This window comes from Notolepis coatsorum (genome assembly GCF_963971535.1).
Source record: "Notolepis coatsorum genome assembly, chromosome: 1".
Classification (NCBI taxonomy): domain Eukaryota; kingdom Metazoa; phylum Chordata; class Actinopteri; order Aulopiformes; family Paralepididae; genus Notolepis; species Notolepis coatsorum.
This window is the reverse complement of record NC_140165.1, coordinates 244803214-244819074: the sequence shown is the minus strand read 5'-3', so window position 1 is coordinate 244819074 and position 15861 is coordinate 244803214. Positions and strand designations below refer to the sequence as shown.

Here is a 15861-nt window from a genome sequence, read left to right as displayed (position 1 = left end):
AGGTGATTGATTGATTGAAAAGTGTATTAACAGATTGCAGAATGGGTACAATACAGTACAGCTCAATACATACAATTGTTAAGGGGATGCAGACCAGAGAAAGACTTTCGTCTTGTTTACATCAGGGTCCCCCATTTTCAATTCATCAGGACATATATGACACACATGACATACAGATAGACAGTACTGCTACATCTATACATTTATGACATACCAGATTTGCAAATACAGTACCTACTGTTTGTGATACAAAGAGTCCAGAAAAGGGAGTATATACATTTGACGTAAAAACTGTACATTGGAGGAGGTTGGGTGGGGAGGGGTTGGGGGGGGGAAACACTGTACACCTGTACAAGCAAAACTGTACATTGGGATATTGACAACCATTCTAGGTAATTTACATTGGAGGGGGTTGGGGAAACACTGTACAAACAAGCAAAACTGAACATTGGAATATTGACAAAAACCATACTAGGTAAATTACTGTACATTGAAGGGGGTTGGGTTAGGACATTTACAGGGGCCAGTTTCGAATTGCAGTCTCCCGTAGGTGTTCTTTGAGTGGTTTTGAAAGTGGGTAGTGATTCACATTCCTTTACAGCTTTGGGTAGGGCGTTCCACATTGATGTGGCATAATTGCTAAACGTGTTTAGTCCCTTGTTTGAGCCGAATCTGGGTTTAACATGATTTGTGGAGCTCCCTCTGGTGTTGTGATCGTGGTATTCACTGACCTTTGGGAAGTATTTTGACATGTACATGGGTACCTTGGTCGTGTAGTGTATCTTGTAGACCAGGCCCATTTCAAGTTGCTGTACTCTGTCGTCTACTCTAAGCCATCCTAGGTTGTCAAAGTGGGCAGGGGTGAGGTGGGTTCTAGGAGTAAGGTCAAGCAGTAGTCTGACCAGTTTGTTTTGTGATGTTTGTAATCTTGTTTTTAGGGCCTTTGAGGTGAGGTGCTTTGGTACCATGAGGTGCAAGCATAGTCGTAGTACCCTTGAATGAGTGCTCCTGCCAGAGTCTTCAGGGTATTCTTGTTTACCAGAGAGGAGATCCGGTAGAAGAATCGAGTTCGTTGATCGACTTTTTTTTATTACATTGGATGCCATTTTGAGTGGGTGAATGTGGGGCATAAGTTGTAAAGCGCTTTGGATAAAAGCACTATATAAATGCAGTCCATTTACTACTGTCACAATAAATACAGACCATAACCACAAAGGACAACGGGACACAGGGTTTTTGTATTTCCATTTTTTATACTTTTTAATTAACAAAGACTGCATTTGCGTTCCATAAAGAACAAAGAGGGATGCCCTTGATGTGTACCACAAGTAAAACATCAACATTTCGCATCGAAAAATAGGTGCGTGGAAAATCAGTGATCAGGCTTTAACCGTCGTGGAAGGGGTCGGGGGGATTTCTTAAATATGCATTCAGCTCGGGGGCTGGAGAAGCAAGACATCGGGGGGGGGGGGGTAGATAAATACATTCACTCTAAAAGGATCTACTGGGTAAACTGTGTACTTGGTACCCATGCTTTGTAACAAAAACTAAATAAATTCCATCTTTCTTTCGTTTCCTACTCTATAAATTATATCCAGGGGAGCGTGGCCTAAATCTACATAAATAACCAGGCTTGGGTTTTGGTAGAGTTTCAGACGAGAGTTTGTGATACACTTATTTTTTTTCTCTCCGTCTCCCTCTCCGCTCTTGTGTGCAGTAAAAAAAATAAAAATAAAAAGGCGTACGAGAAGGAGAGGGGAGGGGGGAAGGGCACAAGAAAAATAACAGAAAACTCAGATATGTCTATAAAAAAGAACAGTACATCAGAGAACGGGCCCGGGAGCCTCAGGACCCTCGGTCGCCAGTGGTGGCGTTTATACACCAGAGTTTACTCACAGCTGTACAGAGGAGGTCTACGCCACTCCTTCACCGTCGACTGTATATCACTGGCCTGTTTGCACACCTGGCGTGCACACACACACACACACACGCACACTAACACTGTTGTGAGCACAGTGGGCGACTTGGGGAAAGCAGAGGAGAGCTGAATGGATGCTAGGCAGTGCCATTTGTGACTTCCAACGTGTATTTAATATCCAGACAGAAATCCACTATGTACAACAAATGTACAATGAGTCCTTGTAAAAAATAAAAAATAAAAGGTTCTTGTGGAGTTTTCGGAGCTGCCATGTGTTTTCTTTTGGCACTACTCCTGTTGTGCCGCGATAGGGTTACGATGGAACCCCTTGGCAGGCATACGAGTAAAATATATCAAATCTGACTACCGGTACAGTATGTACAAAACTGAACTCCATGGTTTTTCTTCGCGACTACGTTAAATCGTACTTATCCTACAGCGAGTTTGACCATGGAGTTGCAGTCGAGAGAGAAGATTCCCTTCTCGGGTTTATTGATGTCTGTGGATGAGAGTGGAGAACTTGGTACGATATATTTTGAAAAGATGGCGACAGAAACGTTATCTTACATAACCGACATTCCCTAAGGGCAGTTTGTGAGGCTGAAAACGTAATAAAGACAGTGATTTTGATGTCGGAGCAAAGAGACATGAAGGCAGGATTTGTCTAAAGAGGTTATGAGGACAATGATACTTATATCAACAGGTCTAGTGACCTAAATGGAGACCAATGATGTCGCTCCTCATAGACCTAAAGACAGCAGAGGTGGTTCCGTGTCTCAACACAATGCCATCTCCGGAAGGGTTAAGAACATTATCAAAAATCATTGGGGGTCTACTAAAAATGTGACCCTTCTTTGCAGCATATTTCTGCCAAGATTTGGTTATAAAAGGGGTACGAATATAACGGACTCTATTGTGACTCTATCTACGTATAGAAACCCAATGTGAGACCCACCGGCTCGCTAGTAAGGAGGTATATGGAAACTATGAATATGGTAGATGTACACGTTGCTCTTAACGCTCACGATATGAAGGGTTTCGTCACCTGCACACGGGTGAAAAGTATAACATTTTAGTTTATTAATAGACATGTCATCTATCTCAGTGTCCATGTGGCTTTACATATGTTATATAGGCCAAACGAATCGTAATCTGAAGTGGAATAGCTGAACATGAAGCAGCTATGAGAAATGAAGACATGACTCTACTGTGAGGCACTACGAGGAGAGAATATGGCGCCGATGCCTCCCTTAGAGAGAACGAGTCACTCCTCACCCTGAGGGCGGCAATACCATACATCAGGTTATTGAAAAGGGAAGCATATTAGATATATATATATATTATATACCCTCAACTCTTTGGAGCCACATGGGGCGAATGAGACTTGAGTCAATTTATGTAACTTGTGCTTGAATGTCTAACCTACATTGTTCCTCTGTGCAGGTATGTAGGGGACAGGCCCTCCCTGGTTGTATATTTAATATCTACTCTGGAATAGTATTTACCTCCTACAACCTTTGACATGTATTATGGTGAGATGTATTATGTATTTTATATAGTACCTTATTTCTTTTAATATATATATGTTCTACTATTTCAACCTTTTTGTATGCATCTAATTACGAATAAAGTCATGTATTTTTACATTTATTGTATCTCATGGAAATATATACAATCTAGATCTACTCGTCCTCTGTAGCGTTGGAGACAGGATAGACTGACTTGTGTATTTTGTACTCTTCACATTAATCGTAACTCATTATCTTATGGAAATGGGTGTTATGGAAATGTACATTTAGATAGAATTTAAGATAGTACTGGTAGAATTATAGTTGCTGTTGTCTATTACTGACCTTTTGAAATGCATTTGTATTGGAAAACGGGATGCTGTACGAACATGAACCTGTTGGATTCACCTAATCAGCACCTGGTTGTTTAAAGGCACAGCTGACGTCACGCAGAGGGAACGCGCTGTTCGCTCCTCTTCATGTAAATCCATTCATAAAATAGTGTCAATCCAAGTATCCTGGTGTGCGCTGGAATATTGTTTATTTGGTTTTACTCCGGCTATGTACATATAAAGTTTTGTGCTCTTTGATTGACAGGCAGGGGCATCCAATGCCGTCGTCGCTCACTGACACCCGCATCTCACACTGTGCTCTCACACGCATTCACTCCGAAAATTTGAAATAAAAAGTAAAATAATAAAATGACATGCACCACATACAAATATTTACAAGCTTGCAAGTTTCCTTGAAAATTAGCTACAGTTACTGATGTATGAACATAAAAAAAAGCGGTATTATTTTTTGTAAAATCAAACTTATTAAGGTAACTACTCAAGTAATTTGACCATTCATTTTCTTGATTCACTCTGTAGGGGGGTGAGCGGTCACCCCTGATTAACTCTTCAGAAGCTCCATCTTTTCTGTTCCGTCTCTTCACAGGCTTTTCTCTCTTGACTCGTCGTGCCTGCATGAGCCCACAGGTGAGACTGCACACAGAGCACCTCGCTATCACCCTGTATCAAAACGACAACCCTTACAGTCGACGGGACGGGGGGCGGGGGACAGGGGACAGGGGGGGGGGGGGTCGCCCGGCAAATGAGAGGGAGAGCTGACTTTGGAGCAGGTGGACCGATCCGCTCACCGAGCCCACCTGGACGACAGCTCGCAGCCTTCACATTTACATCTTTACCGAAAGAAAAATAAAAAAGACACGCGTCCTCCCACTTTTGACAATAAAGTGCTTGAGCTAACAACTGAACAAAAACAAGGAAGATGTCATTACAAATCTACCGTTTCTTTATCGTTCCACTTGCTGTCCTACTATGCTGATATCTCTGTGTGTGTGTATGTGTAACCATTATTCATGTGTGTATTATATAAGTGTGTTTGTGCGTCTCGAGTGGGTCTTTGTTACAGTGTTAGGACGCCTGCCTTTTCGCAAATATTTTCAAAGGATCCTTCCACTTACCACTTCTCCAGGATGTCAAGATAGGCAGGAGGTTACAACATCCGTACTCATCTGAACCAATAAATAACAATAACAATAAAACATAAAGAGTAAAAACGAGAGTAAAAACAATCAATAGAATAATAACAAGAAGTGTGATTTGTTGACACCGCTTGTCGGTGTTTAAAGTCTCGAGGCCCGTGAGGCTCATTGTCTTTGTCAACCAGTTATTTTCTTCTTCTGGTCATACAAATGTAAATGAAATCCTGAAAAGACCGGTGTGTGTGTATATATATATATATATATATATATGTATATTGTTTTTGATCTGGTGTCTTCTTTTGTCGTCATGGCATTAAAAAACTAAAATAATAAAATAAGAAATGCACATGTGACATGGTGCATATGTTCTGTCCATATCCAGTTGACTGCCTTTTGTTTCAGGCTCTTATTGTCATCTTTGGTAGTAGTGGAGTTGTGCATCAGTCGCTCTTGGCATTTGAGTCTGTGATGCAGAAAGTGATATTAAACTGCTGCGTGGTTTTCTGATGAACTACAAATGAAACCGATCAAAAGGAAAAAGTGCTTGAACTGCTACGAGAGGGAATAGTGGCTTTGTGGGAGTTGTAGTCAATAAGTCTTGAGATGGAGAGAGTGGTCCCTCTGGAAACGGCTCGGGCAGGAAGTCCGTTGTCCCGTCTGTTGTGTGTCCGGCTGGTCTGCTACTCGTAGAGCGTGACGGTACAGTAGCAGAGGGCTGAGATCCGCCGGTCCACACTGGCCTTGTCTGTAGGGGAGACACACACAGACACACAGGGCCGTAAGACCACCGACAACATGTCTGTAGGGAAGACACACACACAGACACAGGGCCATGAGACCACCGACAACATGCACCTTGTCTGTAGGAGAGACACACACAGACACACAGGGCCGTAAGACCACCGACAACATGCACCTCGTCTGTAGGAGAGACACACACAGACACACAGGGCCGTAAGACCACCGACAACATGCACCTCGTCTGTAGGAGAGACACACACAGACACACAGGGCCGTAAGACCACCGACAACATGCACCTCGTCTGTAGGAGAGACACACACAGACACACAGGGCCGTAAGACCACCGACAACATGCACCTCATCTGTAGGAGAGACACACACAGACACACAGGGCCGTGAGACCACCGACAACATGCACCTCGTCTGAAGGGGAGACACACACACACACACAGGGCTGTAAGACCACCGACAACATGCACCTCGTCTGAAGCTCATTAACCCTTTCACTACCACACTACCAAAGGGTTAACCCTTTTCACTGCGACAATACAGAAGGTTAACCCTTTCACTGGCACACGACAAATGGTTAAACCTGTAACACTCCGCTATGCTAGCTACATATCACAGCCAGTAAAACTGACTTGAGATGAACTTGTGAACTGGCGGTGATATGTAGCTAGCATAGAGCAATAACAAACCCTGTACATATTTTTATTGGGTAGCCTGTAATATCTGCTCTGCAATAACAAACCCTGTACATATTTTTATTGGGTAGCCAGTCATATCTGCTCTGCAATAACAAACCCTGTACATATTTTTATTGGATAGCCAGTAATATCTGCTCTACAATAACAAACCCTGTACATATTTTTATTGGGTAGCCAGTAATATCTGCTCTACAATAACAAACCCTGTACATATTTTTATTGGGTAGCCTGTAATATCTGCTCTGCAATAACAAACCCTGTACATATTTATATTGGGTAGCCAGTAATATCGGCTCTGAGCCAGAGACATGGAGCACTCCTTTCAGAACTCTTATCTTAATTGAAAAATAGTCTCTCATGCCTCCCTGGCAATATCAACTAGGGGTGGACGGTATGGTCTAAAATGTATAGCACGGTATAATTTGAAGCATAGACTGTAACGGTATATATCACGGTATCTGGGTTTCAGTTAGAATTTTTATTTTGCCTGATAGGCAGGCTATATAAAGAATGACATCCTCAAGGCATGTAGATTTATAATATTTTAACTTAAAACTAGGCTACTTTTGCGTATACAGTCATTATATTCCAAATAAAATAAGTCCAGAGTCGAGACTCCGTGCTGCTCCCAACGAATCCCAATAGTATGCAACTGCAGAGCCGCAGAGCAGGGGCGCTTTCAGGTCCGGTCACAGGCCCGCTCAACAGCGCCCCCCACCCAGCGGCTGAATTGCCAATGGCTGAATTGGAGTATTGCACTGTGCAGGTACAGCTGTCCAGCTCTGCGGCTCTGCAGCTGCATGCTTCTCGCAAAATCCAGCATCCAGCTCCCGCTGCCCAGCCGTCGTTATCAGAACACTACACACAGCAAACTGTAGTTGATCACCAGGTATGTTTTATTAACGTAGAATAATTCATATAAGAAAAACGATAGGGAAATCTCTTACCTTTCTCCACTGGTTAAAAATGCCAGGAACTGAAATTGAAACTTGCTGTGCGCCGCGGTGATGTGTTTATTATGAAATGACAATTGCGTGTTGACACGCCCACTGCGCGAAGCCTCCTAAATAACTTTTTCCAGTTTGCACATATCTATTATCTATGACTAATTCTATCTATTTTTAGGGGCAAATGCGAGTGAAATAGTCGCGCTGTGGTTACATGACGTCATTGCTATTTTAGAGCTGCTCTACCGGCTAAGGTATAGTCAAAATCCATACCGTAGAGCAAATTCATACTGTTTATACCGTCCACCCCTAATATCAACAGCACTCTCTGCAACACTGTGGTCCAGCAGAACAGTCAGCGCTATAGAGTATATTGTGACAGGGCTGTTAGAGGCCCAGTGCAGTAACTGCTTCTGCTACAAACAACCCTTCAGCCTCTGGAGATAGAGATAGAGATAGAGATAGAGATAGAGATAGAGATAGAGAGACAGACAGACAGGAGAGAGAGACTCACACTTGGCCACGTTCTCCACGTCAGCAGGGTCGTGCAGGATCTTGGACAGCCCCTCCAGCAGCATGGCAGCCTTGTTGTAGCGGAGAGCGATGTCTTCAGTCTGCTGGAACATCTCATCTAGAGCTGCTGACTGCACCTGGAGCACACACACACACACACACAGAGAGACAGAGAGAGAGAGACACACACACAGAGAGACACACACACACACAGAGACACACACAGAGAGACACACACACAGAGAGACACACAGAGAGACACACACACACAGAGAGAGACACAGAGAGACACACAGAGAGACACACAGAGAGACACACACACACAGAGAGAGACACAGAGAGACACACACAGAGACACACACACACACACACACAGAGAGAGAGAGACACACACAGAGTTTCAAAATGGTGTTGCTTTTCAAACAATGTTTTGCTGCTATGTAAACAATGTCTTGTGGAGAGGGCTTAGCTAGAAAAGCTACAAAAGTGTGTGTGTGTGTGTGTGTCTCTGTGTGTCTCCGTGTGTGTCTCTGTGTTTGTGTCTCTCTGTGTGTGTGTGTGTGTGTGTGTGCGCGTGTGTGTGTGTGTGTGTGTGTGTGTGTGTGTGTGTGTGTGTGTGTGTGTGTGTGTGTGTGTGTGTGTGTGTGTGTGTGTGTGTGTGTGAGTTAGTGTTAGTGTTAGTGTTAGTGTGTGAGTGTGTGTGTTAGTGTTAGTGTGTGAGTGAGTGTGTGTTAGTGTTAGTGTGTGAGTGTGTGTGTTAGTGTTAGTGTGTGAGTGAGTGTGTGTTAGTGTTAGTGTTAGTGTGTGAGTGTGTGTTAGTGTTAGTGTGTGAGTGAGTGTGTGTTAGTGTTAGTGTTAGTGTGTGAGTGTGTGTTAGTGTTAGTGTTAGTGTGTGAGTGTGTGTGTTAGTGTTAGTGTGTGAGTGTGTGTTAGTGTTAGTGTTAGTGTGTGAGTGTGTGTGTTAGTGTTAGTGTGTGAGTGTTAGTGTTAGTGTTAGTGTGTGAGTGAGTGTGTGTTAGTGTGTGTGTGTGTTAGTGTTAGTGTTAGTGTGTTAGTGTGTGTGTGTGTGTGTGTGTTAGTGTTAGTGTTAGTGTGTTAGTGTTAGTGTGTGTGTGTGTGTGTGTGTGTTAGTGTTAGTGTTAGTGTGTGTGTGTTAGTGTTAGTGTTAGTGTGTTAGTGTGTGTGTGTGTGTGTGTTAGTGTTAGTGTGTTAGTGTGTGTGTGTGTGTTAGTGTTAGTGTTAGTGTGTGTGTGTTAGTGTTAGTGTTAGTGTGTTAGTGTGTGTGTGTGTGTGTGTTAGTGTGTGAGTGAGTGAGTGTGTGTTAGTGTTAGTGTTAGTGTGTGTGTGTGTGTGTGTGTTAGTGTTAGTGTTAGTGTGTGAGTGTGTGTGTGTTAGTGTGTGTGTTAGTGTGTGTGTGTGTGTGTGTGTGAGTGTTAGTGTGTTAGTGTGTGTGTGAGTGCGTGTGTTAGTGTGTGTGTTAGTGCCCGTGTCTCACCAGCTCCACGGCGTGGCAGTAGATGAGCTTCTCCGCCGTCACGCTGTTGATCTCGTCCACAAAGCGCTGCTTGTCGGAGAAGAAGTGGTTGAGCCGGTCGGTGAGCCGGCGGCACAGAGAGATGCAGCTCTTGTAGCGCTCGTTCAGACTCCTCACCACTGAGGAGCACACGCAACACGCAACACCGTCAGACATGTGAAGGGAACACGCAACACCGTCAGACATGTGAAGGGAACACGCAACACCGTCAGACATGTGAAGGGAACACGCAACACCGTCAGACATGTGAAGGGAACACGCAACACCGTCAGACATGTGAAGGGAACATGCAACACCGTCAGACATGTTAAGGGAACACGCAACACTGTCATACATGTAGAGAACACGCAACACCGTCAGACATGTGAAGAGAACACGCAACACCGTCAGACATGTGAAGGGAACACGCAACACTGTCATACATGTAGAGAACATGCAACACCGTCAGACATGTGAAGGGAACATGCAACACGCAACACTGTCATACATGTAAAGAGAACACGCAACACCGCCATACATGTGAAGGGAACGCATCTATGTTTCTTTAGCATGTGAAACACATCACGCAACAGGAAATGGAATCACTCGTCAATGTTAGAAAGTATAATGTATGACGTCGTATATCTATTTAGTACTAGTTAGGGTACCTTGTGTATACTGCATCCGTGTATACCGTTTACTTTATTTATTCATAGTATATATTCAGATTCTAATTCTTATTGCCCATATTTATTGTAATGTATAATATAACTGATAGGGCATACAGACCCTCATCTGCACCTTTGAGTACACCGTTTACTTTCTCATCTTCTTATATTCAGAGTTAAAAGTTATATTGTTTACACTGTTTATTTTCATCTTTATTATAATTGTATTGCCTATATTTATGTCTTTCAACTATTACCCTGCCCATGCCTGTACCTCCCCTCCCCCATGCTGCTATAATGCTGAATTTCCCCAAGGGGATCAATAAAGGAACATCTTATCTTGAAATATATCCATTGATCACCTGGCATTTGATTTATTTTTCTAATGCCTTTTCTTTTTTTTTTACAGTGTGAACCCCCTTCTAAGGAATTGGTTTAGTCCACAATAACTACGTTTCTTTACACTCTGCAGTTTCACTCCCTGCAGCTGCTCACTCTGTTCCCCACTGTAGTGTGTTTACCTCTGAACCCGCTGACACTGGGAACAGTTTCTAAACGGTGCCGCTCGCAAACGGCTGCCGTGGCACTCCTGAGTAAACATGATCCAGCAGCGGGCCCCGTTCCAAACCCCAGTGTCCCTGCTTACCCTGCTTGACTGCGGAGGAGGGGTTGAGCTTGGCCGACTTGATCTGAGCCTTGGCCAGGTGCAGGGAGGAGGCCAGAAGCTGAGCAGCCTTCATGTACAGCACCAACTGCTCCACCTGCCTGTAGGGGGCAGCAGAGTCACACTAGATTAAAACATGTGGTAGTGGTTTCGTTCTACTGTCAGGATTCCCACAGACATTGCAAAATGAAATTCAAGGACTCTCTTTTTCATTTTAAAAGGGCATTTAAAAGGATACAATTATCTTTTAAATGCAGTTTTTTATAGAAACAAAATCGGATCCAATATGTATGTTAAAACCTATTTCCGACAATTAGTTACACTTTAAATAAAATAAAATCTTGATTCAGAAACTTTTTATCATGGATGAACAAAACTTTCAATGAGAATGGTTGCTTTGAATTTCAATTACTTTTTAAGCACATTGTTAAAAAATTTGTTGTTTTCAGGGAATTCCAGGCCTAGACTTTTTTTGAATTTTTTGATCAAGCACTTCAATTTAAGCACTTCAAGGACCTTGTGCGAACCCTGTACTGTGTGCCGTCGTTTAAGAAATAAAATCCAACTTATTTCCTTCAAATGAGTCAAAATCTCTTTTATTCAAGTAATTGATCCGTCTCTGAATCTAAAGCAACCCTCTCTCCCCGGGCGTTTGGTTTGCTCCTCACCCCCACTCCCTGCTGAGCTGGCTGATCTGGTCCACCACCACGCTCTCCTGGGAGGGGTAGAGGGAGGCGGCCGACAGCCCCAGGTCAGAGCCGCCGGCCCGCAGCGAGGCGATCTCCAGGACGCAGTCGGTGAAGGACAGCATCATGCGCAGGTGCATCAGGGTGTCTGTGTGCTCCCTCTGCAGAGACCAGACCACATGTTACAAACACTGACTTGAATAGAATAGAATACAAATAGAATAGTACTTTATTGATCCTGAGGGAAATTCAGCTTGAGATTCATTGAAGAGAGAGAAGTCAGCTCAGGCACACACACCACACTAACACACACTAACACACTAACACACACTAACACACACACACACACACACACACACACACACACACACACACACACACACACACACACACACACACACACACACACACACACACACACACACACACACACACACACACACACACACACACACACACACACACACACACACACACACACACACACACACACACAGAGAGATATCCTGCCTCACCTCCATGAGCGTCTCCTCCGGCAGCTCTGGGGCCTCGAAGGTGATGAAGCCGTCCAGGCTGGGGGGCGAGGAGCCGTAGGGGACGTAGCGCAGGCTGCTGGGGCCCCCCTCCCCCGGACCCCCGTGGCCCCCCGGGGGGGAGTTCCCGATGGCCATGCCCGGGGGGGAGCCCATGTACACCCGGCCGCTGGTGGAGCACAGGGAGCCTCCCGAGCTGTTGGAGCCCACTGGGGGAGAGGAGGAGGAGAACAACATGACCTCTGACCTTCCTTCCTCTCCCGGTACTCTAAGGACTGGTTACTCTTTTAAGGGTGAAAGAGGCGTTGATTGGAAAGTAGAGTAGAGAAGAGGGGAGCGTCCTCTGTGAGCGACAGAGCTGAGAGCGCTACTAGCCTGACCACCAGAGGAGACGCGGAGAGGACAGCGCCAGCCTATCAGCAGCTCTATGGCTCAGGGCTTCTTTACAACATCAAGCAGTGCGTTAGCATTAGCCACAATCTACTGTACTACCTCAGCTATTAGCAGTCGCCATTAGTGGGTAATCAGAGCGGTGTTTTCTTTTAAATTAGTGAGCGGGTTAGCGGGTTAGCTTAGCCTAGTGGGTTAGCTTAGGCTAGCCTAGCGGGTTAGCTTAGCCTAGCCTAGCGGGTTAGCTTAGCTTAGCCTAGCGGGTTAGCTTAGCCTAGCCTAGTGGGTTAATTTAGCTTAGCCTAGCGGGTTAGCTTAGCCTAGTGGGTTAGCTTATCCTAGCCTAGCGGGTTAGCCAGCTGCCCTGATGCGAGCAGTGGGTCTCACCTGAGGTGGTGCGCGGCCGGCTGCCCAGGTGGCTACAGGTAGGCGGCGTGCTGCTGCTGGGGGGCGAGCCCACCGTGAAGAGGACCGCCCGGGAGCTCGCCGCCCCGCCCTGAGCCATGCCACACGGACCTGAAGGGGCTGCGGGGTGGGAGGAGGGTGGGAGGAGGGGGAGGTTAGGATAGGGAAGGGAGGGATACGGTCACACTCGCAGCCAACCAAGCCTTCCTCTGGTTAAAAACAGGAGGTTCCTCTCAGCCATGCAGGAGGAAGAAGCTCAAACGCAGAGGCTGCTTTGTACCGTTTGCTCCTCAAGGCAGAATGACATGACTTAGAGCTAACTGCTGTACGTTTTTATGTTATACGTGTCAATGGAGGGGATTTGCTTCATCATGAGAGAGAGAGAGAGAGAGAGAGAGAGAGAGAGAGAGAGAGAGAGAGAGAGAGAGAGAGAGAGAGTGAGTTACTAGCATGTGATGTGGTTTGTGTGTGTGTGTGTGTGTGTGTGTGTGTGTGTGTGTGTGTGTGTGTGTGTGTGTGTGTACATGCTGTCTGTGTGTGTATGAGTACATGCTGTCTGTGTGTGTATGTGTATACGTGTACATAATAATAATAATAATAATAATAATAATAATAATACATCTATTTTATATAGCGCTTTTCCAGGTGCTCAAAGACGCTTTACATGGGCAGGAGAGACAAACTATGGCAAAACAAAAAACAGAACAAAAATAATACATGACAAAATAAAATAAAATAACACCGACAGAATTAGAGGTCAAAAGCAAGATTGAAAAGGTGAGTTTTGAGGGTTGATTTAAAAGATGTCAGGGTGTTTGCATCACGGATATGGCTGGGGAGGGCATTCCAGAGGGAGGGGGCAGCAGCAGCAAAGGCCCTGTCGCCCCAGGTCCGGAGCCTGGTCGTGGGAGGTGTTAGGAGGTTGGCATCTGCAGACCTAAGGCGACGGGTGGGCGTGTGACGGTGGAGGAGGTCGGACAGGTAGGGAGGGGCAAGGTTGTTGAGGGCTTTAAATGTGATGAGTAGTATTTTAAAATGTATCCTGTATTTGATTGGAAGCCAGTGGAGGTCGTGGAGGACAGGGGTGATGTGATCAGAGCGACATGCTGTGTGTGTATGTGTGTGAGAGAGAGAGAGAGAGAGAGAGAGAGAGAGAGAGCATGTGTTTGCATGTGTACCTGTATCCATGGGTCGCTCTGTGTTCAGGCTGTCGGTGCTGCCCTGATATTGCTGTCCGCCCAGATTGATTCTGATTGGCTGTTCAGACAGACGGCCGGTGCTGACAGACCTGGGAGACGAAACATGATCCCGGTAAACAAAACACTGAGACTGAGAGCGAGACTGAGAGCGAGAGCGTGCGGAAGACAGGAAAGACCGTGGGTCAAGACGGTCAAGGTAACAGACAGTGACAGCGTTTTTCTTTTTTATTGTAATTGTTCTTGTTTCCTGTTTTTATCTTATTTTAATCTTATATTATCACATCTAGCTTTGTGTTATTCTATCTCTTTTAATTGTAAACTCAACGTCATTGTAAATGAGGGAAACCTCAGTGACCCTCGAGGTTAAATAACGAGAGAGCAATGGAGCCCTACCTGAGATACTGTACGGTCAGCTGACCAGGATGAACTGAGGGGAGCCCTACCTGAGATACTGTACGGTCAGCTGACCAGGATGAACTGAGGGGAGCCCTACCTGAGATACTGTACGGTCAGCTGACCAGGATGAACTGAGGGGAGCCCTACCTGAGATACTGTACGGTCAGCTGACCAGGATGAACTGAGGGGAGCCCTACCTGAGATACTGTACGGTCAGCTGACCAGGATGAACTGAGGGGAGCCCTACCTGAGATACTGTACGGTCAGCTGACCAGGATGAGAGGAGGGGAGCCCTACCTGAGATACTGTACGGTCAGCTGACCAGGATGAGAGGAGGGGAGCCCTACCTGAGATACTGTACGGTCAGCTGACCAGGATGAGAGGAGGGGAGCCCTACCTGAGATACTGTACGGTCAGCTGACCAGGATGAGAGGAGGGGAGCCCTACCTGAGATACTGTACGGTCAGCTGACCAGGATGAACTGAGGGGAGCCCTACCTGAGATACTGTACAGTCAGCTGACCAGGATGAGAGGAGGGGAGCCCTACCTGAGATACTGTACGGTCAGCTGACCAGGATGAGAGGAGGGGAGCCCTACCTGAGATACTGTACAGTCAGCTGACCAGGATGAGAGGAGGGGAGCCCTACCTGAGATACTGTACCGTCAGCTGACCAGGATGAGAGGAGGGGAGCCCTACCTGAGATACTGTACAGTCAGCTGACCAAGATGAGAGGAGGGGAGCCCTACCTGAGATACTGTACCGTCAGCTGACCAGGATGAGAGGAGGGGAGCCCTACCTGAGATACTGTACGGTCAGCTGACCAGGATGAGAAGAGACAGGACGTGCACTAGAGGGGAGCCCTACCGGAGACAGGTCGTGCACTAGAGGGGAGCCCTACCTGAGACAGGTCGTGCACTAGAGGGGAGCCCTACCTGAGACAGGTCGTGCACTAGAGGGGAGCCCTACCTGAGACAGGTTGTGCACTAGAGGGGAGCCCTACCTGAGACAGGACGTACACTAGAGGGGAGCCCTACCCGAGACAGGACGTACACTAGAGGGGAGCCCTACCCGAGACAGGTCGTGCACTAGAGGGGAGCCCTACCTGAGACAGGACGTGCACTAGTATAGAGGGGAGCCCTACCTGAGACAGGACGTGCACTAGAGGGGAGCCCTACCTGAGACAGGTCGTGCACTAGAGGGGAGCCCTACCTGAGACAGGTCGTGCACTAGAGGGGAGCCCTACCCGAGACAGGTCGTGCACTAGAGGGGAGCCCTACCTGAGACAGGTCGTGCACTAGAGGGGAGCCCTACCTGAGACAGGTCGTGCACTAGAGGGGAGCCCTACCTGAGACAGGTCGTGCACTAGAGGGGAGCCCTACCTGAGACAGGTCGTGCACTAGAGGGGAGCCCTACCTGAGACAGGTCGTGCACTAGAGGGGAGCCCTACCTGAGACAGGTCGTGCACTAGTATAGAGGGGAGCCCTACCTGAGACAGGACGTGCACTAGAGGGGAGCCCTACCTGAGACAGGTCGTGCACTAGAGGGGAGCCCTACCTGAGACAGGTCGTGCACTAGAGGGGAG

The 15861-nt window shown here is 46.4% G+C and overlaps 1 protein-coding gene across 2 annotated transcripts in view; it reads right to left on the bottom strand.

Annotated features, from left to right (window-relative positions):
- Positions 1–1281: 1281 nt before the first annotated feature.
- ulk2 (unc-51 like autophagy activating kinase 2) overlaps positions 1282–15861 on the bottom strand; it is a 103657-nt gene continuing 89077 nt past the window's right edge. Inside the window, exons 20-27 of one of the 2 annotated variants that reach the window (XM_084327560.1) lie at positions 13862–13971; positions 12666–12803; positions 11871–12097; positions 11338–11516; positions 10652–10770; positions 9320–9477; positions 7826–7961; positions 1282–5660 (exon numbers count right to left, since the gene is read on the bottom strand). In XM_084327560.1, coding sequence (XP_084183686.1) covers positions 5596–5660; positions 7826–7961; positions 9320–9477; positions 10652–10770; positions 11338–11516; positions 11871–12097; positions 12666–12803; positions 13862–13971 — 1132 coding nt within the window. In that variant the 3' untranslated portion in view covers positions 1282–5595. The remainder of the gene's footprint in view (positions 5661–7825; positions 7962–9319; positions 9478–10651; positions 10771–11337; positions 11517–11870; positions 12098–12665; positions 12804–13861; positions 13972–15861) is intronic. The other variant, XM_084327561.1, reaches the window with a different exon arrangement.